The sequence below is a fragment of the Myxine glutinosa genome, chromosome 2 (genome assembly GCF_964187855.1).
Source record: "Myxine glutinosa chromosome 2, kmMyxGlut1.1, whole genome shotgun sequence".
Taxonomy (NCBI): Eukaryota; Metazoa; Chordata; class Myxini; order Myxiniformes; family Myxinidae; genus Myxine; species Myxine glutinosa.
This window is the reverse complement of record NC_136262.1, coordinates 60,243,199-60,268,574: the sequence shown is the minus strand read 5'-3', so window position 1 is coordinate 60,268,574 and position 25,376 is coordinate 60,243,199. Positions and strand designations below refer to the sequence as shown.

General features: G+C 38.8%; 1 protein-coding gene across 7 annotated transcripts in view; it reads left to right on the top strand.

Annotated features, from left to right (window-relative positions):
* Positions 1 to 25,136, top strand: part of DTNB (dystrobrevin beta) — a 277,429-nt gene extending 252,293 nt beyond the window's left edge. For all 7 annotated transcript variants that reach the window (XM_078773345.1, XM_078773348.1, XM_078773344.1 and 4 more), the window contains 5 exons: positions 3,738 to 3,827; positions 7,839 to 7,886; positions 12,983 to 13,088; positions 22,848 to 22,880; positions 23,673 to 25,136. In XM_078773345.1, the coding sequence (XP_078629471.1) occupies positions 3,738 to 3,827; positions 7,839 to 7,886; positions 12,983 to 13,088; positions 22,848 to 22,860 (257 nt within the window). In that variant the 3' untranslated portion in view covers positions 22,861 to 22,880; positions 23,673 to 25,136. The remainder of the gene's footprint in view (positions 1 to 3,737; positions 3,828 to 7,838; positions 7,887 to 12,982; positions 13,089 to 22,847; positions 22,881 to 23,672) is intronic.
* Positions 25,137 to 25,376: the final 240 nt, after the last annotated feature.

Sequence of the window (25,376 nt, the reverse complement as noted above, 5' to 3'; positions counted from 1 at the left end):
CTTCATTGCTTTTATCGCTTCCTCAACTTCCTTCTCAGTTATTTTCTCTGCCGGTCCTAAAACTGGGTTACTCTCTATGTTGCCGTCCCATTCATTCTCTGTATTCAACAGCATTTCCATATATCTTTTCCATCTTCCGTTAATTCCATCTGGGTCCACAACGATTTGTCCCACTTCATCGTTCAAGCAACTCACCCCCATCACATCACACCTCTCTTTCACTATCTGCTTTGCAATCCTGAATACTGCTCTCTGACCCTCTTCCGAATCCAAGCGTTCTCCGAACATTTTCCTCCATGCCTCCTGCGCCTTTGCTACCTCTTTCTTTGCAGCCTTCTTGGCTGCCTTATAACTTTCATGCTCTGCTGTTTCTGCTCCCGTACCCTTCGCCTTCTGCCACTCCTTGAACTTCTTCCTCTTCTCGTCAATCCTCTTTCCAACTTCATCATCCCACCACCATGTTTCTGAGTGCCTCGGTGGTCCTTTTGTCCATCCACATACCTCGCCAACGGCTCCCAACAGACTAGCTTTCATTGACATCCAACCACTTTCAAGCTCAACCACATCATCCTCTACCCTACTCAGCCTCTCTTTTAATGCCTCCCTTACTGTCACCTCTTTCAACCTCCACACCTTCATTCTCGGTTGGTACTTCACCCGCCGAGCTCTCCTCGCACCTTTCACCCTTATGTCGCAGACAACCAAGTGGTGCTGTGAAACAGCCTCCTCCCCCGGGATCACTTTTGTGTCCCGGAGGTGCCCCCTATCTCGCCTACGCACCATCAGGTAGTCAACGGTTGTCGTCGACCCACCTGACGTGTATGTAACAAGCTTATTATCCTCTTTCTGGAACTGAGTATTACAAATCAACAAATCAGCTCCATCAGCAAACTCCAAAATCCTTTCACCTTCTCCATTTCTCACACCATATCCGTAACCCCCATGAACTCCCTCAAAACCGTCCATACTCCTTCCCACATGTCCATTTAGGTCTCCTCCTACCACAACAACTTCATCTTTCACGTTTTCCATCAGCTTCTCTATCGCACACCAGAACTTGTCCTTCTCTTCATCGCTCCGACCAACCTGCGGAGCATATCCCGAGATGACGTTCACCAAGAGCTTTCCAATCATCATTTTCACCATCATCAACCTATCATTCACTCTAGTCACACTCACCACACTGTCTACAAACTCCTCAGAAAACAGGACACCAACACCATTCACGCCCTCCGGGCACCCTTGCCACACAAACTTGTATTTCTGTCCCTGCCTACCCTTCACCATTCTCACACCACTTCCCTTCCATCTCGTCCCATCTCGTCATCTCTCATCATTCTCACACCACCTGTCCCTTCGCTGAGGGATTTTATCAAAAGCATGTTATCGTTCTCAAACATCACTCTGTCATTTGGCTGAGTTAATTGGGCATCTTTTGTTGATCCAGGTCTTTCCTTTGAAAATCAGAGCTACTCACCGTCTACAAAATACTTTGTCTCTAGCTCAATACAGTAGTTCTCTTTCTGATGTGCTGCTGCCCCAGTATCACATCCGTCTCTCCTGAATTCTATGGAATCAAAAACTCAAAATTATTGGAATCTCCCGTGATGAGGCCAAAGCACAGGGTCTGTTGCTTTTACATCACAGGCATGTGTCAGTGGTCTGTTTTTACCACGTCTTCTCCAATATTGCTCACTCTGCTCTTTCAGGCCTAGCCTGGCCCTCCGTATCTACTCCAACATGCACGTGTTCTTACAGTAACCCCCTCCTAGTTAAACTTCCAAAATACATGCTGACTGCACACATCAACTCTTTTATTCCTCACTTTTCTCATCTATGGAACCACCTTACAGAGGCTGCTCTGTCTCACTCTTCCCTCAAGGACTTCCAGCAAACAGTGTACCGCAATCCCTTCTCATCCCCAATCTGGCTCATTGTCTTTATTACCTACATTAATCTTTCCCAACTCAATCATCTTACTTGCTAGTTTCAGTGTTTCCAACTCTCTTTCTCCCTTTACTCTTACCCTGTTTGTTCATTTGGCTGGCAGGGTAGCCTTGAGGTGTGCATACTCGCCTCTAAATTGTCTAGCGTGGCTTTGAATCCCGACCCAGCTACAAACTGTCATCACGGCGTTTCACAGATAGGAGATTCATCAATGTGTGTGTGCCGTCCCTTGGATGGACATCCAGAGGGCATCCCAGCTGCCGGCATTAGTTGCTGGACGTTAAAGACCTTACACTGTCCTTTGCGAAGAGTAGGCGAGCAATCGCTGGCACCATGGCTAAAAAATTCCAAAGTGCCTGTCTTAACCATGCGTTCCCCCTGTCCCAAGGGAACGAAGTGCAAAAGGGTCAACCTCCAATGGGGTAACTATGTCCCTTAGCTGGGCAAGTGGATTAGTAGTAGTAGTAGTAGTAGTAGTAGTAGTAGTAGTAGTAGTAGTAGTAGTAGTAGTAGTAGTAGTAGTAGTCACAGTAGTGTTGGTTTATTCCCTTGATGTTTGGATCTGCTCTGCTGTACATGATAATGCTGCACCCCCTAGCGGCCTAGCTCATAATAACATTGCAAGTTGATTTGTATTACTTGTTTGTGAAAATGAATTGCCATTTGAGTAAAACAGTGATATTCATTGCGACTTATTCATCTATTCCCTTGATGTTTGGCCCACTGTCAATTCTACCTTGCCCTTCCATGAGCCTTGCTGCTATAAAGGGAAAAACATTACAAGAAGAAGGAAGAACCACCTTCAGAGGCCATTTTTCCCCGCAGAGCGGGGGTTGGCCTTTTTCGGGCACTGTGGTCCCCTTTTTTGAAGCAATGTTTTACAGCCGGATGCCCTTCCTGCCACCAAACCTGTTAGTCGCCTCTTGCGACACACAGGGAATTACCAGTGAACTGGTACTCAATTTGTCCACCTCGGAAAGATGACAGGCTGAGTTAATTTGGCGTTAATTCAGCGATCGACCGGGATTCGAACCCAGGATCCTGGGATCCCAAACCGCACCCTAACCGCTAAGCCAACACCAGGCTGAAAAGGGGAGGGGTGGGGGGGGGGGGAGGAAATACATTCCAAGATATCAATTTTAACAGGTGAAATGCCTTGGTTCTGATGTAGTTCAAAGGGACAACAATTTTGGCCCTGTGGAGGAGGGTCTCTGATCTACACTAACCATAAAGAAGATACCAATGGGCAGCAAAATCTCTAATTTATGTCTGGTTGTTCAACCACAAGTGCTTATTATAATAAAAATAAAATGATTAGTTGACCTGTGACCCCTGTGGAGCCACTTGGCATTCATTGATAGATCGATAGCTTGTGCTATCTTTTTATCTGTTGACACCATTTCTGATGTTACAACTTTGCATTCACTCTTTCATTTATTATGGTAGACATTCGGCTTTGTTACAGATATAGGTATTTAGACAAATTTTCCTTGGATTTAATCCTTGTATATCAGCTGCAGTAAATTCATTAGTTATTTACTCCCCCTTGTCATCATGGATGAGATCTCCACTGGGCCATACCTTGGACTACCACCTAATAAGAGTGTCCTGAATCAAACTCATTTATTTCATAATTTGTTGATCGTTTATTTATTATTTATTAATTTTCATAATTTATTTCATAACTTTTATAATCTCTGATGAACCCAAGTATCTTTAGAAAGTACATGTTATTTGTCAGAGCTAAAGTAGTGTCTGCTCCATCTTAAAATGTATGACATTGTCTGCAGGAGGACGGAGGAACTTACGGAATGATCTCCTTGTTGCGGCTGACTCGATTACAAACACCATGTCATCGCTGGTCAAGGAGCTGAACTCAGGTGCTTAAGATGATCGACAAGAACATCGTTGTCAGACATGCATCTCTTATTTGTCGCCTGTTTTCTTCCACGATAACTGGAGTCGAAGAGAAAAGTCCATCTTCGCCTTGTAGTGTAGGCTGTTATGTCATTTCGTGTTTTTTTTTTGTTAAAAGCAAAATTCCACTTGATTCCTTGTCTTTGGGGTGTCACATGTTCGAAAAAATAGGTTGTTAATTTTTTAAAACGGATTAAGGGTGTCAAATCCAAGATGGCCGCCAAAATATATAAATTCCATTAAAACTAGTATTCTGAACACAGTATGAGGTCCAAATTAATGATAATACCCATAATTTCAATACCAAGGAGTTCAAAAACAATTAATTTCAATATGGCAGTCAAATTCAAAATGGTGGAAAAATCCAAGATGGCCGCCACTTCTTAAATAACCACAGTACAAAAACTTAATGTTCTTGATAACACAAATTGTGAATGATGAAATAGGTCCATTTTGGTGGTAATGCCCACATAAGTAATGCTAGGCCGTTGGGGAAACATGTTACTGATTCGTTGAAATCGGTGGATGCCAGCCATAGTGAGAAATAGTGAGAAAATCCAATATGGCTACCACTGTTTTACACAAAGGTCCACATTGCTATAACAATGATAGCGTAATGTAATTTCCTGTTTGACCATATTTAAATATTCCTGTCTCACAATCATCCGTTTTACCTTACACGTCCTCGTGTTCATCTCCCACAATGTTCTGAGCTGATTGTTCATTGTTGCTACAGCCGTAGTTCAAACAGTACAGACCTCTGTGCATGGGAGTTTATTGCTGCGGCAACTACAGGAGTTTCCTTTGCATCCTGATTTGCAGCCACATTTTACCAGCTTAGTCACGGCCTCTGGTGCTGGAGGGTTCAAACGCATCACCGGAAGAAATCTATTTTCCTCTGACTTCCATCCGTAGTCAGTGGGAGAAGGAAGGGACGGTTGACTTTCGCATGCCTGCATCCATATCATTGCAATATAATGTGCTTGCAGAATGTGTGGTGTCAATGATCCAGAGGTTGGAGGCAGACTCTCTCCCTCGGCCTGTCGATTTGAGTACAAGAACCATCGTAGTGCATTTACTTTGGTGTGTGTTTTGGATCTGTACAACAAGCAAACGAACCTTTCCAGTTGGTCAATTGCGTTTGGAGAGGGTGTAGCAGCAGATTTTCCAAGTGAAGCAAGTGAATCCAGTATCATATCATCGCAGGACATGAACACCTTCATACACCAGTCCTTTGTCCTGCCGGCGAACCTGCCACACATATCTGATCCTGTGAAAGAATGAAACCCGAGAATAGCTGAGGCGCGGTTAACTCCTAACTTTTCAAAGATAGGTTTGACTGCAATTTTCCTATTCAGTTTTCCTTTTCCGGTAAGGAAATATGTCTCAGCAGGTAGCTGTGGATACATGTGGATCATCAGCAAGAAGACATCGGTATCTGGAGAGTCTATTACAAGTTCTACATCGCCGTTAACTGTTAGGGCATGGAGCAAGAGTAACGTATCCGCTTCTTCATGACCGTGTTTTACCAATTCATCAGGCACACTTACATTGCCTTTTGTCTCAGTGCCGAAGGTTACCATGAACTTCTTCAATTTGTTGGCAGAGCTGTTGCTGTGATCCAGAGTCTTTGCAGCTAAATACTCGACAAGTTCTGCCTTGGTTTTGACACTTGAAAGGAAGTCCTTCAAGGAAATATTCTGGATCAGTGTACTATCTTGGATGTGATAGTAGGTCGAGTTTCCCTTTGTTCTCTTTTTTCTCATTTGCTCTTTCAGAGAACTTTCGACGTATCTGTCAAATACCAGTCTTACTTCGTCGTAGTTAGCTGCAATCCTGATAAGCTTTTCAAGAAATGACATGGCAAAATCACTGCATGTTTTTATTTTGTCTGTCTTGGAGATGGAGTTAACGAGGGCCATGCCATCTATGACTACAACTTTAAATTTCTCAGACATGTCGGACATGTCAGTTGAAGCTTCTTGCTCAGGCTGCGCTTCTTGTACTTCAGGCGCCTCGGCTTGGGGTGGTACTTCAGTTTGGGAGTTTTCACTCAATACTTGGTCGCCAGAAACACTCGGTATGGCATTAGCTGGATCGCTTGTGGCTTCTGTTGGGCTAGGTTGCTCCTTGGTAACTAGCGCTTCAAGATGATGAAGGACCTTAGCCTTGTCATATGCTAGGAGAAGTGACCCATCCGAAGCGAAAAGGGCACGTGGAACAATTCCAAATTCATACTTCCCAATACAGTCCTTTAGATCAAGGTCTGGACGGCTTCTTGATGCTACTATAAACCTCTGTAGGAGTCCTCGTTCTTCTTTGACTTTAATGAGTTTGTCACCTGCTTTCACTTTCTTCACTGTGTTGGCACTTTTGAAAGTGCCTATGTTCTTTCTCTTCATTGGATCCCACACTGAAAGTTTTCCTTCTGTAAGGCGTTCTTTGACAAATGTCTGGAACAACTGTTGTCCGATGGCATCGCGGTCTACTATGTCCTTTGTTACCTTTTCATCAATTACTTTCTTGGTAAGAAGGTTACACAGGTCACTCATCGGTTACGAATGGGTCTCCATGAACAACAAATACCTCTGTCAATCTAGCGGCATTTCTCATTACTCGGGTGGACTTTCCCCCTGTGATCTCGTGGTGTTGGTCTCTGGTATCAGCACCTTCCATGCCATATTCTCTTTGAAACTCCTCTACTAGATTAGACAAGTCAGGTGCAATCAGGAAGAAACGGTCTAGAGCTCTCTCAATTTGGGTTATTCCAGTAATGCCTCCAATGACCTTGAGTTTGCGGTTCTCCTGCTCAATTCCGTGATCTGGACCTATTGAAGTGAATGCAGCAATCCCCTTCGTCACACAGAAATTTCCTTTCAGGAGTTCTGCCCAGACATCTGGAAAAATTTGTTCTGTTTGCTGCATTGTTGACAGGTACAAAGGGAGCAAACGTGCGTAGTTCAGGTGGTCGTGAGCAAAGAAGTACTTGATAAGAGCTTCAGTGCTTTCCATATGCAGCAGCAGGTCCCGTTGTCTGGTAGCTCTAATATACTGAAGGATAGTTTCAAACTGCCTCAAGTAGTTACGGATGTAGTGTTGAATTGGTGCTGGATTGCTTTCAAACTGTCCCAACTTTGTGAGGATATCTCTAGATTCGAACATGGTCATGGTTTCTCTGACGGCATCTCTGAGGTTTTGACGGTTGCCTGTGTTCATGCTGATATCTTTCTGATATGCTTTTTCCAAATCAATGGACGCTTCACTTAGGAACACTTTCTCTTCTGGTGCTTTTGTTAGGAACCTGTCAAAGTAGAGATGGTATAGAGCAAGCAATGTTACAGTATGTGCTTCTAGGGACCTGTAGAGATGTTTTCCATTTAGGATTTGCGTTACGGTTGTTGGAGAATATAGTCCAGCTTCGACCCAAGCCTGGTCAATGCTGCTTCCTTCTGCCATATTGAAATTAATTGTTTTTGAACTCCTTGGTATTGAAATTATGGGTATTATCATTAATTTGGACCTCATACTGTGTTCAGAATACCAGTTTTAATGGAATTTATATATTTTGGCGGCCATATTGGATTTGACACCCTTAATCCGTTTTAAAAAATTAACAACCTATTTTTTCGAACATGTGACACCCCAAAGACAAGGAATCAAGTGGAATTTTGCTTTTAACAAAAAAAAAAACACGACAGCCATTTTTAAGACATAGCAGCCTACACTATTGTGTGTGACGTCGAAGAGCTGTAGCAACGACAATCGTAATTTCACCAGAATTGAAACACAATCTTGAAATAACCACAGCTGGATTTATGTTTAACATATTTGTGTGACATGCAGCCGACTTGAAGAATTTACTCTTTGGTTCCCAAAATTTTTATTCAAAATCTCCTCATGTATTTCTTTAAGTTCGCAAAACAACCGGAAAATACTTGGATGGCTTACGCGTTTGTTTTCTTTCAAATCCACAGGAAGTGGAAGTGGCGATGAAGACGAGGCAAAAACGTTGCAGGACAGAGGTTTGTGCCATTTGTGAATATTGCAAACGCTTGGCACTAACCTGAAACTGACTACTCGTCATGAAAGGAACTTGCTGAGCAGTTTTGAAATTAGAATGAAATTGCCATGTTTGCAAATATCACAAATATACATGTTGTTGGTTAGGGAGGAGACAAGCTAGATCGATATACTGTGCAATCTTTTTCACATCCCTTAGTTTCATTTTCTTCCATTTGTCTAATATTCTGCATAATTTCCGAATCAGGCCACTATTTAGTTTGCCAAACTGTTGCCAGTGACCATGAGTGGGGAAAAGACGGTGCCAGGAGCATCGCTAAGTGAAGTTTACCCACCTATGCATAGCAAAATTAATTTATTCAAGCAAGGCTACAAACATCTTTTTCTTACTGTAGGACCCTTCAAATATATGGGGTGGATTAGAAACTCTAGAAACTAGAACGACACTCAGTAGAAAGCATACCCCCGCCAAGTGAACAGTTTACATTTTATATCCCAGAGTAGACCAGAAAATCACAATACAGAATCACATTTAATCAAAATCATCCGTCCATAACTTTTTGAGATATCCTCCTATATATCGTTTTTGGCCCCATCTCCCAATGGTGAAGAATCACTTTAAAATTTTTACTAGCCGGATCCGGATCTGGATCTTCACCAAAATTGAATCGATTCTTCCTTGTCTCACAAACAACCTCTCCACCAAGTTTTGTCCAAATCCGTCCACAACTTTTTGAGATATCCTGCTATGTATCGTTATTGGCCCAATCTCCCAATGGTGAAGAATCACTTTTTAAAATTCTAGTAGCCAGAGCCTAACCCGGATCTTCACCAAAATCTAATCATTTTGTCCTTGTCACATACGCTACATCTCTGCCAAATTTCGTCCGAATCCGTCCACAACTTTTTGAGATATTTTGTTCACAAACGGACAAACAATAAATCAATAAATTGCATGTTGATTGGATGAAGTTTTGTACTCGTCGAATTATCGAATTATGACATCATAATGGAGGCCTTGTGCCTCGGATAGTTAAAAATTGGGCACAGTCTATTCCAGGGCAAGACAAATATGTGTGTAAAGTATGTCGATTCTATGTGCAACGATGTAGACGTAGTACTGCAAACAAACAGACAGACAGACAAACAGATGAAAAATCGGTCAGAGACCGAGGACTTGCCGGAATGTTCTTTTTTTTGTCGGCCATGTTGGACAAATATGGCGGCCGGACCACGTGGCCGATGACGTCATCATTATTTGTTTTCTAAACTAATTTATTCCAAGATTATGCTCAAGAAATTTAATCTTTATCAGATGAAGTTTTGTACTTGTCGAATTATGACATCATAATGGAGGCACCTATGACATCATCATTAACATATTTTATTCCCCATGTAGTTATTTACAATGAGCCATGTCTCAATTTTTTCTATTCAGCACTTTCAGGAGATATGGAGGTGCAAAGTTTTTCGGTTTTTGCAAGATGGCGGCCGAACCACGTGACCAATGACGTCATCATTATTTGTTTTCTAAACTAATTTATTCCTAGATTATGCTCAAGAAATTTCATCTTGATCGGGTGAAGTTTTGTACTTGTGGAATTATGACGTCATAATGGAGGCACCTATAACATCATCATTAACATATTTTATTCCCCATGGAGAGTTCTTCACAATGAGCCATGTCTCAATTTTTTATATTCAGCACTTTCGGAGATATAGAGGTGCAAAGTTTTTCGGTTTTTCCAAGATGGTGGCCGAACCACGTAACCGATGACGTCATCATTATTTTTTTTATCCACCAGTTTATGCCGACATGGCGCTCAAGAAATTGCATCTTGATTGAATGAAGTTTTGTAGTTGTCGAATTATCGAATTATGACGTCATAATGGAGGCCTTGGGCTTGATGCCTTTAGAGGCACCGAGCCTGGTGTTGGGCGAGCGGCTAGGGTGCCAGCTTAGGATCCTAGGATCCTGGGTTCGAATCCCGGTCGATCGCTGAATTAACACCAGGGGGGTTGACTCAGCCTGTCGTCCTTCCGAGGTCGGCTAATTGAGTACCAGTTCACTGGTAATTCCCTGCTTGTCGTAAAAGACGACAAAAAGGGTTGGCGGCAGGAAGGGCATCCGGCCGTAAAACATTGCTTCAAAAAGGGGACCAAAAAACAACAACAACCACGGTCCCCGAAAAAGGCCAACCCCTGCTTTGCGGGGAAAAATGGCCTCTAAAGGTGGTTTTTTTAATGGAGGCCTTGGGCCGAGAGAGTTAAAAATTGGGCACAGTCTATTCCAGGGCAAGACAAATATGTGTGTGAAGTTTGGCGATTCTACGTGCAACGGTGCAGACGCAGTACTGGGAACAAACAGACAGACAGACAGATGAAAAATTGGTCAGAGACCGAGGACTTGCCGGAATGTACTTTTTATCGGCCATTTTGGACAAATATGGCGGCTGAACCACGTGACCGATGACGTCATCATTATTTGTTTTCTAAACTAATTTATTCCTTGATGATGCTCAAGAAATTTCATCTTGATCGGATGAAGTTTTGTACTCGTAGAATTATGACGTCATAATGGAGGCACCTATGACATCATCATTAACATGTTTTATTCCCCATGGAGAGTTCTTTACAATGATCCATGTCTCAATTTTTTCTATTCAGCACTTTCGGAGATATAGAGGTGCAAATTTTTTACGTTTTTCCAAGATGGCGGCCGAACCATGTGACTGATGACGTCATCATTATATTTTTCTCCACCAGTTTATGCCGACATGGCGCTCAAGCAATTGTATCTTGATTGGATGAAGTTTTGAACTTGTCGAATTATCAAATTATGACGTCATAATGGAGGCCTTGGGCCGAGAGAGTTAAAAATTGGGCACAGTCTATTCCAGGGCAAGACAAATATGTGTGTGAAGTTTGGCGCTTCTACGTACAAGGGTGTAGACGTAGTACTGCGAACAAACAGACAAACCAACCTATCAACATACTTGCCGGAATCATTTCTGGCAAGTAACAGACAGACAGACAGACAGGGGTGAAAACATAACCTCCATCCACCTTTGGTGGCAGAAGTAAAAATGCAAAATGATCTCGGCATGAATCTACCAAAAAGTATGTATGACATATTTAGTTAGATGCTATTTAGTTTTTCCAATTTCAGCTTTGGTTTCCAGCATTCTCAGGTTTGGACTCCCGCATAACATTCGCATTCACATAACGTTCATTGTGACGATGTTTCCATTGTGACAACTAGCAACGGTACCCGCACCATGGGCGGGGCTTCAATTGGGAGGCCCAAATGAAAAGGCTAAATATCAGAAATTGAAGGCTTTTTTTTCTTTTAAACGATTTATATAAACATCCGTTAAATCTCGATCGGTGCAGCCGTTTGTGCGGAACCCGGGAAAATAACGTCATGCGGGAGCAAGTATCAGCAGGATGTGGTAGTGTGGGAGTCCACGTTTGCACCGATCGGCTGCACCGATCGCTGCACCGGGTGCCGCACAAACGGTTGCACCGATCGCTGCACGGCTGCATCGATCGGACTCGGTGACCTCAGACAAAGACCTTTCATAAGGACATGGGTTGAATCGCTGCTTGAGAGAATTCCAACCCCCTCCCCGCCATCACGGCCGTCTCTCCAACTCACAATCCCACGAGATATGTGGAAAGGACGACCCAAAACCAATATAAACATCATTCGTATATAAACATCATTAAAAGTAGATAATGACCTCGGCCAAAGTTCAAACGACGTTTAATCTCTACATGAGAGAATTCCACGTAGCTATTTGGGTGGTGTATATGCTAACAGATCGCTGTCTCCATCGATCTTGCCAAGGCCGTAACACCTATCGGCTCAAAATCCTTTTAACTGTTGATTTGGTAGTTTTTACAATGAAGGAAACGCGTATCGGGAGTACATACGACATCGGGAGTACTAACTACACATGCCTTCAGTGTCAAGCTTAAATCTCTCATTGCGGATCTGAAGAGCGGAATGCATGGAGTAGTGGTGGGCTACTTCGGCATGAAGGAGGATCAGAAATGTGGACTCCCACACTGCCACATCCTGCTGATACCTGCTCCCGCATGACGTTATTTTCCCGGGTGCCGCACAAACGGCTGCCACACGATCGCGATTTAATGGATGTTTATATAAATCATTTAAAAGAAAAAAAAGCCTTCAATTTCTGATATTTAGCCTTTTCATTTGGGCCTCCCAATTGAAGCCCCGCCCGTAGGGCGGGTACCGTTGCTAGTTTGAAGAATTTAATTAATTGTAATTGTAAAATTGTAATTTGTAATCAAATTTGTTGTTTCTTTCTCTGCCACCAAAGGTGGAGGGAGGTTATGTTTTCACCTCTGTTTGTCTGCTTGTCTGTAAGCAGGATATCTCAAAAAGTTATGGACGGATTCAGACGAAACTTGGTAGACAGGTTGGGCGTGTGACAAGGAAGAATTGATTAGATTTTGGTGAAGATCCGGTCATCCGGATACGGATAGGAGAATTTTAAAAGTGATACTTCACCATTGAGAGATCAGGCCTAAAACGATACATAGCACGATATCTCAAAAAGAGAGCGACGAATTACGACGAAACTTGTTGGATGGGTTGGATAGGTGGCAAGAACAAGCCGATGAGCTTTTGGTTCATGTCCGGATGCAGATCCGGCATATCAGTAGGATACAGAACGTAAAGTGTTCAGCCTGGCGGATGTACGTGCTCTGCCAACCACAGTGCCATTCTCGGTTTATTTGGTGAATGCTCTGCCATTTAAATTTCCCGTGCCTGCACTCATATATTTTCAAATTACTATCAGTCCGGTGGGAGTTTAAGTTCATGTCAGTATAACTCTGGTTTTTAGGCACCCCAAGCAAAGCTTCTAATTTCCTGCATTGCCGAACACAGAAGTTTCACATGTCGCATGTCATTTTGTGAGCATTTGAGTCTGTAGAAACAAAACCTATCGATTAAACTCGTAAAGAATTGCAAAATGTTAACACACCGAATGCCATTACATCCATAAATAGGTCCAAACAAGAGTCATATTGTGTAAAACTGCATTTATCATTCTGCGGTGCTCAGATGGAGGTGTCGATTCGGAGTTGCTTCGGGCCCAGCTTGAGCAAATGATGGAGTTTGGGCCTATGCCAGGAGACAGGGCACACGCATCAAGGAAGGCACAAGCAGTGTGAGTTGTATCAATCAGTGGGACACGAAAGCTTGTATTATTTAAAAACCTGATTATGGTTCATTATGGTGTGTGTGTGTGTGTGTGTGTGTGTGTGTGTGTGTGTGTGTGTGTGTGTGTGTGTGTGTGTGTGTGTGTGTGTGTGTGTGTGTGTGTGTGTGTGTGTGTGTGTGTGTGTGTGTGTGTGTTTTCCAGGCCATAACCTTTTTTACCATTTGAGCTTTTGTCATCAAATTTTCAATCAACCGTCATTGTAAGAATACAGAAGAAAATAATTAATAATTGGGTCCAAATTTCCAAACGACAAAGTAACTATAAATAGCCCTATTAGCCATCAATCCCCAGACCTGGGGTTATTTATGATTTGGAGATGAGTACCGAGAATGTGGTTGCTCGGGGAAAAGCCTATAAAATGGAGGCCTCTCCCCGGAAACTGTTTATTTCTCAGCAGAGATAAACGATCAAAAGTGTTCAGAGCTTCTTTAGTAACCGTGGAGCGGAAATACTAATGATAATTGCACATAACGATGATAATAGTTACACACTAATAGTGAAAATGAAAATGGTACATTATTATAGTGATCATGAAAATGGTACATTATTATAGTGATCATGAAAATGGTACATTATTATAGTGATCATGAAAATGATACATTATTATAGTGATAATGAAAATGATACATTATTATAGTGATCATGAAAATGATACATTATTATAGTGATCATGAAAATGATACATTATTATAGTGATCATGAAAATGATACATTATTATAGTGATCATGAAAATGATACATTATTATAGTGATCATGAAAATGATACATTATTATAGTGATCATGAAAATGATACATTATTATAGTGATCATGAAAATGATACATTATTATAGTGATCATGAAAATGATACATTATTATAGTGATCATGAAAATGATACATTATTATAGTGATCATGAAAATGATACATTATTATAGTGATCATGAAAATGATACATTATTATAGTGATCATGAAAATGATACATTATTATAGTGATCATGAAAATGATACATTATTATAGTGATCATGAAAATGATACATTATTATAGTGATCATGAAAATGATACATTATTATAGTGATCATGAAAATGATACATTATTATAGTGATCATGAAAATGATACATTATTATAGTGATCATGAAAATGATACATTATTATAGTGATCATGAAAATGATACATTATTATAGTGATCATGAAAATGATACATTATTATAGTGATCATGAAAATGATACATTATTATAGTGATCATGAAAATGATACATTATTATAGTGATCATGAAAATGATACATTATTATAGTGATCATGAAAATGATACATTATTATAGTGATCATGAAAATGATACATTATTATAGTGATCATGAAAATGATACATTATTATAGTGATCATGAAAATGATACATTATTATAGTGATCATGAAAATGATACATTATTATAGTGATCATGAAAATGATACATTATTATAGTGATCATGAAAATGATACATTATTATAGTGATCATGAAAATGATACATTATTATAGTGATCATGAAAATGATACATTATTATCGTGATAGTGATAATGATACATTATTATAGTGATCATGAAAATGATACATTTATTATAGTGATCATGAAAATGATACATTATTATAGTGATCATGAAAATGATACATTATTATAGTGATAGTGATAATGATACATTATTATAGTGATCATGAAAATGATACATTATTATAGTGATCATGAAAATGATACATTATTATAGTGATAGTGATAATGATACATTATTATAGTGATCATGAAAATGATCCATTATTATAGTGATCATGAAAATGATACATTTATTATAGTGATCATGAAAATGATACATTATTATAGTGATCATGAAAATGATACATTTATTATAGTGATCATGAAAATGATACATTATTATAGTGATCATGAAAATGACACATTTATTATAGTGATCATGAAAATGATACATTATTATAGTGATCATGAAAATGATACATTATTATAGTGATCATGAAAATGATACATTATTATAGTGATCATGAAAATGATACATTATTATAGTGATCATGAAAATGATACATTATTATAGTGATCATGAAAATGATACATTTATTATAGTGATCATGAAAATGATACATTATTATAGTGCTCATGAAAATGATACATTATTATAGTGATCATGAAAATGATACATTATTATAGTGATCATGAAAATGATACATTATTATAGTGATCATGAAAATGATACATTATTATCGTGATCATGAAAATGATACATTATTATAGTGATAGTGATAATGATAAATTATTATAGTGATCATGAAAATGATACATTTATTATAGTGATCATGAAAATGATACATTATTATAGTGATCATGAAAATGATACATTATTATAGTGATCATGAAAATGATACATTATTATAGTGATCATGAAAATGATACATTATTATAGTGATCATGAAAATGATACATTATTATAGTGATCATGAAAATGATACATTATTATAGTGATCATGAAAATGATACATTTATTATAGTGATCATGAAAATGATACATTATTATAGTGATCATGAAAATGATACATTATTATAGTGATCATGAAAATGATACATTATTATAGTGATCATGAAAATGATACATTATTATAGTGATCATGAAAATGATACATTATTATAGTGATCATGAAAATGATACATTATTATAGTGATCATGAAAATGATACATTTATTATAGTGATCATGAAAATGATACATTATTATAGTGATCATGAAAATGATACATTATTATAGTGATCATGAAAATGATACATTATTATAGTGATCATGAAAATGATACATTATTATAGTGATAGTGATAATGATACATTATTATAGTGATCATGAAAATGATACATTATTATAGTGATCATGAAAATGATACATTATTATAGTGATCATGAAAATGATACATTATTATAGTGATCATGAAAATGATACATTATTATAGTGATAGTGATAATGATACATTATTATAGTGATCATGAAAATGATACATTTATTATAGTGATCATGAAAATGATACATTATTATAGTGATCATGAAAATGATACATTATTATAGTGATCATGAAAATGATCCATTATTATAGTGATCATGAAAATGATACATTTATTATAGTGATCATGAAAATGATACATTATTATAGTGATCATGAAAATGATACATTATTATAGTGATCATGAAAATGATACATTTATTATAGTGATCATGAAAATGATACATTATTATAGTGATCATGAAAATGACACATTTATTATAGTGATCATGAAAATGATACATTATTATAGTGATCATGAAAATGATACATTATTATAGTGATCATGAAAATGATACATTATTATAGTGATCATGAAAATGATACATTATTATAGTGCTCATGAAAATGATACATTATTATAGTGATCATGAAAATGATACATTATTATAGTGATCATGAAAATGATACATTATTATAGTGATCATGAAAATGATACATTATTATCGTGATCATGAAAATGATACATTATTATAGTGATAGTGATAATGATAAATTATTATAGTGATCATGAAAATGATACATTTATTATAGTGATCATGAAAATGATACATTATTATAGTGATCATGAAAATGATACATTATTATAGTGATCATGAAAATGATACATTATTATAGTGATCATGAAAATGATACATTATTATAGTGATCATGAAAATGATACATTATTATAGTGATCATGAAAATGATACATTATTATAGTGATCATGAAAATGATACATTTATTATAGTGATCATGAAAATGATACATTATTATAGTGATCATGAAAATGATACATTATTATAGTGATCATGAAAATGATACATTATTATAGTGATCATGAAAATGATACATTATTATAGTGATCATGAAAATGATACATTATTATAGTGATCATGAAAATGATACATTATTATAGTGATCATGAAAATGATACATTTATTATAGTGATCATGAAAATGATACATTATTATAGTGATCATGAAAATGATACATTATTATAGTGATCATGAAAATGATACATTATTATAGTGATCATGAAAATGATACATTATTATAGTGATAGTGATAATGATACATTATTATAGTGATCATGAAAATGATACATTATTATAGTGATCATGAAAATGATACATTATTATAGTGATCATGAAAATGATACATTATTATAGTGATCATGAAAATGATACATTATTATAGTGATAGTGATAATGATACATTATTATAGTGATCATGAAAATGATACATTTATTATAGTGATCATGAAAATGATACATTATTATAGTGATCATGAAAATGATACATTATTATAGTGATCATGAAAATGATCCATTATTATAGTGATCATGAAAATGATACATTTATTATAGTGATCATGAAAATGATACATTATTATAGTGATCATGAAAATGATACATTATTATAGTGATCATGAAAATGATACATTTATTATAGTGATCATGAAAATGATACATTATTATAGTGATCATGAAAATGATACATTATTATAGTGATCATGAAAATGATACATTATTATAGTGATCATGAAAATGATACATTATTATAGTGATCATGAAAATGATACATTATTATAGTGATCATGAAAATGATACATTATTATAGTGATCATGAAAATGATACATTATTATAGTGATCATGAAAATGATACATTATTATAGTGATCATGAAAATGATACATTATTATAGTGATCATGAAAATGATACATTATTATAGTGATCATGAAAATGATACATTATTATAGTGATCATGAAAATGATACATTTATTATAGTGATCATGAAAATGATACATTATTATAGTGATCATGAAAATGATACATTATTATAGTGATCATGAAAATGATACATTATTATAGTGATCATGAAAATGATACATTTATTATAGTGATCATGAAAATGATACATTATTATAGTGATCATGAAAATGATACATTATTATAGTGATCATGAAAATGATACATTATTATAGTGATCATGAAAATGATACATTATTATAGTGATAGTGATAATGATACATTATTATAGTGATCATGAAAATGATACATTATTATAGTGATCATGAAAATGATACATTATTATCGTGATCATGAAAATGATACATTATTATAGTGATAGTGATAATGATACATTATTATAGTGATCATGAAAATGATACATTTATTATAGTGATCATGAAAATGATACATTATTATAGTGATCATGAAAATGATACATTATTATAGTGATCATGAAAATGATCCATTATTATAGTGATCATGAAAATGATACATTTATTATAGTGATCATGAAAATGATACATTATTATAGTGATCATGAAAATGATACATTATTATAGTGATCATGAAAATGATACATTTATTATAGTGATCATGAAAATGATACATTATTATAGTGATCATGAAAATGATACATTATTATAGTGATCATGAAAATGATACATTATTATAGTGATCATGAAAATGATACATTATTATAGTGATCATGAAAATGATACATTATTATAGTGATCATGAAAATGATACATTATTATAGTGATCATGAAAATGATACATTATTATAGTGATAGTGATAATGATAATGGTATATGATTGTAATGATAATGCCATATACCGATAGTGATCTTATTATTATTCTTTACCGGCCACCTTTATCCCACCTTGTGGGGTCGGCCGGGCCCGAGCCTTCACGAGCTGGCTGGCCAGGCCTGACGTTCGGCTGCTCAGAGCAGGAATTTCGAATTTCGCCATGTTGCCGGCGATAGCTTGCCCACTCTTCACGAAGGATACCATGGGGCCTTGAATGTCCACCAACGAATGGTGGTGAATGGGACGCCTGCTTAACGTAACGGGACGGCACACATTGATGAATCGCCCTGCCTGTGAATGGATGGCAGTTTACACCTGGGTCAGGATTCAAACCCAGGTATTTACAGCTTAGAGGCGACTGTGCGAACCACTGGGCCACCTGCCAGCCCTAACGATAGTGATGATAATGGGACTAACTGAAAGTGATAATGATAATGGTGCATAATGATAATGGCACATAATTATAATAATAATGGTACATAATTATAATAATAATGGTACATAATCTTATTATAATAGAGCAAACTATGGTTATGTCGTTATGTCGCTATGTTTGTCGCTCTGTTTATATGCGACGAAAACGTCTTCTTCTTCTTCAAATAAAATTACCACCCTCTTAATTGAATGAATGAATGAATGATCGTTTTAAGGTTTAAGGTTTAAGGTCCCCATGACAATCATGGTTCCCTGTTTGAGGCAATGTTTTTACCTCTTAATTAAATTTTAATTTAATTAACTTAATAAAAAAATTAAAATTTAATCAAACCACCCTCTTAATTAACCCTCTTAATTGCGTTAAGACTGCTGAGACCCCTCAGACCTTTGCCGACCCTTTAATTCCCCCAACACTCTTCAGACCACCAAGACCCCTGAAGACCCAAAATACCCTGAAGACCCCAAAGACCCCAAAACACCCCAAAGACCCAAAATACCCTTCAACGCCCTGAGGCTCAAAAATACCCTGAATACCCAAAAACCCAAAACACCCTGAAGACCCAAAACACCCTGAAGACCCAAAACACCCCGAACACCCAAAACACCCGAAGAACCAAAACACCCCAGAGATCCAAAACACCCAGACGACCCAAAACACCCCGAAGACCCAAAACACCCCGAAGACCCAAAACACCCCAAAGACCCAAAACACCCTGAAGACCCAAAACACCCCGAAGACCCAAAACACCCTGAAGACCCAAAACACCCCGAAGACCCAAAACACCCAGAAAACCCAAAACACCCCGAAGACCCAAAACACCCTGAAGACCCAAAAGACCCCGAAGACCCAAAACACCCCGAAGACCCAAAACACCCCGGAGACCCAAAACACCCCGAAGACCCAAAACACCCCGAAGACCCAAAACACCCCGGAGATCCAAAACACCCAGATGACCCAAAACACCCAGCCAACCCAAAATACCCAGACGACCCAAAACACCCCAAAGACCCAAAACACCCCAAAGACCCAAAACACCCTGAAGACCCAAAACACCCCGGACATCCAAAACACCCAGATGACCCAAAACACCCAGCCAACCCAAAATACCCAGACGACCCAAAACACCCCGAAGACCCAAAACACCCTGAAGACCCAAAACACCCCAAAGACCCAAAACACCCAGAAAACCCAAAACACCCTGAAGACCCAAAACACTCTGAAGACCCAAAAGACCCCGAATACCCAAAAGACCCCAAAGACCAAAAATACACCGAAGATCCAAAAAAAAACAAAGACCCAAAGACCCTTAAAGACCAAGAAGAACCAAAAGACCGTTAAGACCCAAAAGCCCCTGAAGACCCGAAGACCCAAAAGACACCAAAGACCCTTCAGACCTAAAAGCCAATGATGACACCAAAGACCCAAAAGACCCTGAAGACCCAAAACACCTCAAAGACCCAAAATACCCTCAAAGGCCCAGAGGATCCAAAAGACCCTGAAGACCCAAATGGCCCTGAAGACCCAAAACACCATGAAGACCCAAAAGACACCAAAATGGTCAAAGATGCCTACCCCTCTGAAATGACGTGTGGTGAGGCGTGCGGAGTGCGCCAAGTCACGCTAGTTATAATAATAATGGTAGATAGTGATAAAGATGTTTCTGGTGTTTGTTCCCCCTCCATCCCCTCCCTTACTTCAAGCGGCTACACAGCTGACTCCGCACATGAAAAAGCTAAACACCTCAACTCTGTGTTTGCCTCAAAATATTGTGTCCCAAACCCATCTCTCTCTGTTCCTACCTTGCCCAGTCGAATCCAGCGCTGCTCCGGGACTCTGTGTCCTTCTGTCCTGACAAGGTGGAGAAGTTTTTATCAAACCTCGACTCTGATTCTGCAACTGGACCAGACGGCATCAGCCAACGGATCCTAAAATCCTGCTTTGCCGCTCTATCTCACCCTCTCTCTGTTCTCTTCACCCTCTCTTTTGCTCAAGGTTTTGCCAGCATCTTGGAAATCAGCAAACATCACCGCTTTACATTAAAAAGGTGCAAAAACAGATCCTTGCAACTACAGACCAATCAGCCTGCTCCCAATTATCAGCAAAGTCATGGAATCCACCATTGCTTCTGATATTAAATCCTTCCTCTTCTCCAATGGCTTGATATCGGATCATCAATTTGGATTCAGACCAGGTCACTCTACTCTGGACATGCTGCTTCTGCTGTCTCAAAAATGGATGGAGGTCCTCAATGACAAACAGGAAATCAGAGCGGTCTCCCTTGACATATCTCGCGCCTTCAATACGGTCTGGCACCCTGCACTGCTCACCAAACTCTCCTCTTATGGTATCCATGGAAATCTCCACGCATGGCTTGCAGCCGTCCTTTCTGGTCACAGTCAGCGTGTGGCCCTGAATGGAATTCTCTCATCTCCCCTTCCTGTTCAGGCTGGAGTTCTTCAAGGCAGTGTTCTGGGCCCTGTGCTTTTTTTGGTCTTCATCAATGATCTTTTCGACTCCTTTTCCGACTTTGGAAAATCCTCTCTATCTCTTTGCTGATGCCTCCACTCTCTGCCGCTCCATATCTCATCCCTCAGATCGGCAGTCTGCAGCCTCCTCACTCTCTGCAGACCTGGACAAAATCACAAACTGGTCAAACAAGTGGAACATGTCTTTCAATCCTGACAAATCTCACACTCTTATGATGTCTCTCCGAAAAGACCGACTGGACAATCCTCCCATCGATTTTCTCAACAATCCTCTCCAAGAAGTTCTGTCACTCAAGCTTTTGGGTCTCACCATCAGCCATTATCTTTCCTGGGAAAACCACATTTCCAAGCTGGCCTCCAAAGCCAGTCGCCGACTGGGCATCCTCCATCTCTGTGAAGTCCTTCCTTGGCACACCTGAGCTCCTCACCACATACAAAGCTTTCATCCGATAATAATAATGATAATGGTATGTAATGATAATAATGATATTGATGATAATGGCACATAATTATAATAATGGTACATAATGATCATGATAATGTTACATAATAATAATAATAATAATAATAATAATAATAATTGTTTGTCTGTGCAGGCCCTAACATTTTTACCTTTTGAGCTTTTTTAAAATGAAGTTTTCAACAAACTCTTATTATGAGATTATGAAGAAGACTAATTAAAAATGGATCAAAATGTGAATGTGCAAAGTCATAGTGAGTACAAATAGCCCGTGTTGGCCCCACCGCAGCACGTCATCGCTTCCATATTTATTTATTTATTTACCATTGAGCTTCAGTGTGTCTGTCCAAGCCATAACATTTTTACCATTTGACCTTTTGTCGTCAAATCTTCAACAAACCTTTATTATGAGAAGATGGAGAATACAAATGAATAGAATGTACAAAAATTATTTTGCTGTTTTCATCAAGTTTAGTTTTAGTACAAAGCAGATGTGGAAGGGCTTTGCATTTTGAGATGCTTTCTAGTTATTCTTTGTATTGACTGAGCACAAAGTTGAAAACAGGTTAACACAATTGAACATCATACCTGTATGCTTTACAAGCAAACAGTATTAATATTTCTTTGAAACCAGATTTCCTTGTTATTAAAATTAAGTATTTCATGCCATGTACTTTTTCAGCATGAAGAAGTGAGATCAGAAGAGAACTCTAAGGTCTGTAAGGCTTCCATCATGTCGCTGCTGCATCTCGCTGGTTAAATCTGCAAAATGTTCATTTCAACATTGATTTTTATCAGTCTCTTCTCAGTACATGTACAGTATTTGTTATTACAGTCAGTACACTTGCCTTTGAGTTGTCTTCCCTGGGTCCGAATCTCCACTCCCAAAGACTAAGAATGTGGGAATGATTTAGGCCACTAAGGTTCTTACACGAGCCTCGATCTTGTATACAAAAAAAAAGAAAAAGGTAGTATGAGTATATTTTAGGTAGTAGTCGTTCAAATGCGGCACCTGACTGTGAGACGATGAGTTACCATCGGTTCACACAGGGGCACAGCAGTACTGCTGATGCAGTGCTCCCTATAGGTTAGAGAAAGCATTTGGAATTTGGCCTACTCTTCCTGAAGGGCACCGTGGGAGCTTTAATGTCCATCAACTAGTGAAGGCAGACGGTCACCAGTTTAAGGTCCAAACGAGGGTCCGAGTTTAAGGTCCATCACCCTGGTTTCAAAACACTGGGGTAGCAATTTATAACCGAGCGAAGATTTGAACCCAGACTAGACAGCTCAGAGGCCAGTGTGTGTACCTCCCGGTGGTAGTTGTAGTAGTTGTCACAGCCATCGACAGCTACTTATTCTGTAATGCAAATATTGCATAATTTTGATCACCGTCCTCACCCTTCATTCCATTAGTCACATTCTTCTCTCAACCTCCTTTCCCTTTTCTCACTCTCCTCACTAACCTTTTTTTACACCTTGTTTTCCCCTTATTCCCCAATTACAATAGCTTTCACACCGGACCCTTACGAGCCAAAGGAATGGCAGCTGAAGTCAACAAGACATGAAGAAGACATCTTTTAAGTTCTTTACATTTTGACATCTCTTGGTATTTGGGACGTGGAGTTTGTAAGAGCATGCAGAGCAGAGCGCCCACCCTTTTGCACCCTCGCCCCACTGTTCGGGAGGTATGGGAGAGGGAGTTGCATTCAATCCATGTCCAAAGCTCTTCTGTTTGTTTGCAACTTGTTGAATGAATTGGTAATCTGCAGTAGTTTTGATTTTTACTTGTAACCATAGGAACCGAAATTGTTGTGCGTCCACATGCACACACCACATTTAGTCTCTATTCGGGGAGCTAAACATGCCGGTCCCGGTGTTCAATGTCCTGTGTCTCGTGTTTTGTGGATGAGCATCTGTGTCCGATTTCTGCATGCATGATCTGGTCATTGTCTCTGCCATGGGGTAAATGAAGTGATTGTGGGGGTAAATAATACCATCTCCCTCTTCCCCACCGTGCTGGATATTGGTATACGAAGCAGGTTGAGCTCTGCTGCCATTGCGCGGGTTACGGTGATGCTTCCGTGGTTGCATGCCACTCCACACACAGGAAAAAAATAAACAACTAAGTCGTACTTTGTTATCAAAAGGAGCGCAGCACGAGTAAGTTACTCTCGTCTTTGTGACTCCGTCAATTCAACTAGTCACTATTGATCACGTGGCCAAAGTTTCCTGCGTGTGGCACCATCAAGTCACCTAACGCTGCTCACCATCAAACATGGTGGCAATTAACCTAGTTTACTACCTAAGCATTGCCCACCTAGTTTACTTCTATCTTATCTCTCTGGCTTTATTTTCATCTTTCCCTCCAAAATATTCAGTTGTATTAAAAAAAACATCTTTTTTCCCCTTTTTTTTTGGCCCTTTCTTCTTAAACCGATTCCACATGCACCTTGTGCTTTTGCTTACTCTGTTGTTAAACAGACGCACAGCAGCTGTAATTATCCCGTCTATTGTTAATAAAGCATTTCTGTTGCGGACCGCAAACATGGTATTTCTCCAAAGCATTTCTTTATTTCTTTGTTCTGTCCCATGTGTTTTCTAAGGTCTGTCTGTGATGACTTGTGTGCATCTTGTCGCAGGGTTGAACGAATCCACCTGTCATGCGTCGTATTGTATCCTCGTTGATGTAACCAGCTTTATTCTCTGCAGTTTTACGTCTTTTTTTTCCCATTATTTTTAGAATCGGTGAGCTTTTGGGGAAATGTTACTTTTCAGCTTCTTCGTCTTGTAACCGCATCTTCGCGTCGGAGAGGCAAACCCCCCCGGTAGAATGAAGTGAATGTATACGCTTTCCAAGCACTTTGCCTGCATGTAAAATCCCTTCTGCAGATGCTTTATTTTTCTTGTCGTGTTTGCAAACGCCCAGATGTCTTTGTTTCAATAAACACACATTTCTGCCTTCACAAGTTGATCGGGACTTGCACGGTGTTTTTAAAGGGAGATTGGTTCCATAGAAACCTAATGAGCTGTTTTTTATATGCTCGGATCTGGTCCCTTTGGGTTCTTCTTCGTCTTAAATTAATTGGCATTGCATCGGCTAATGCCCCCAGTGTTTTTTTTAGGGTTGTGGAAGGGGAGATTGCATACCAAGTTCAGGCTCTTGGAGGAGCTAGAACCCAGAATAAATCAGGAATGGAACAGCAGAAAGATT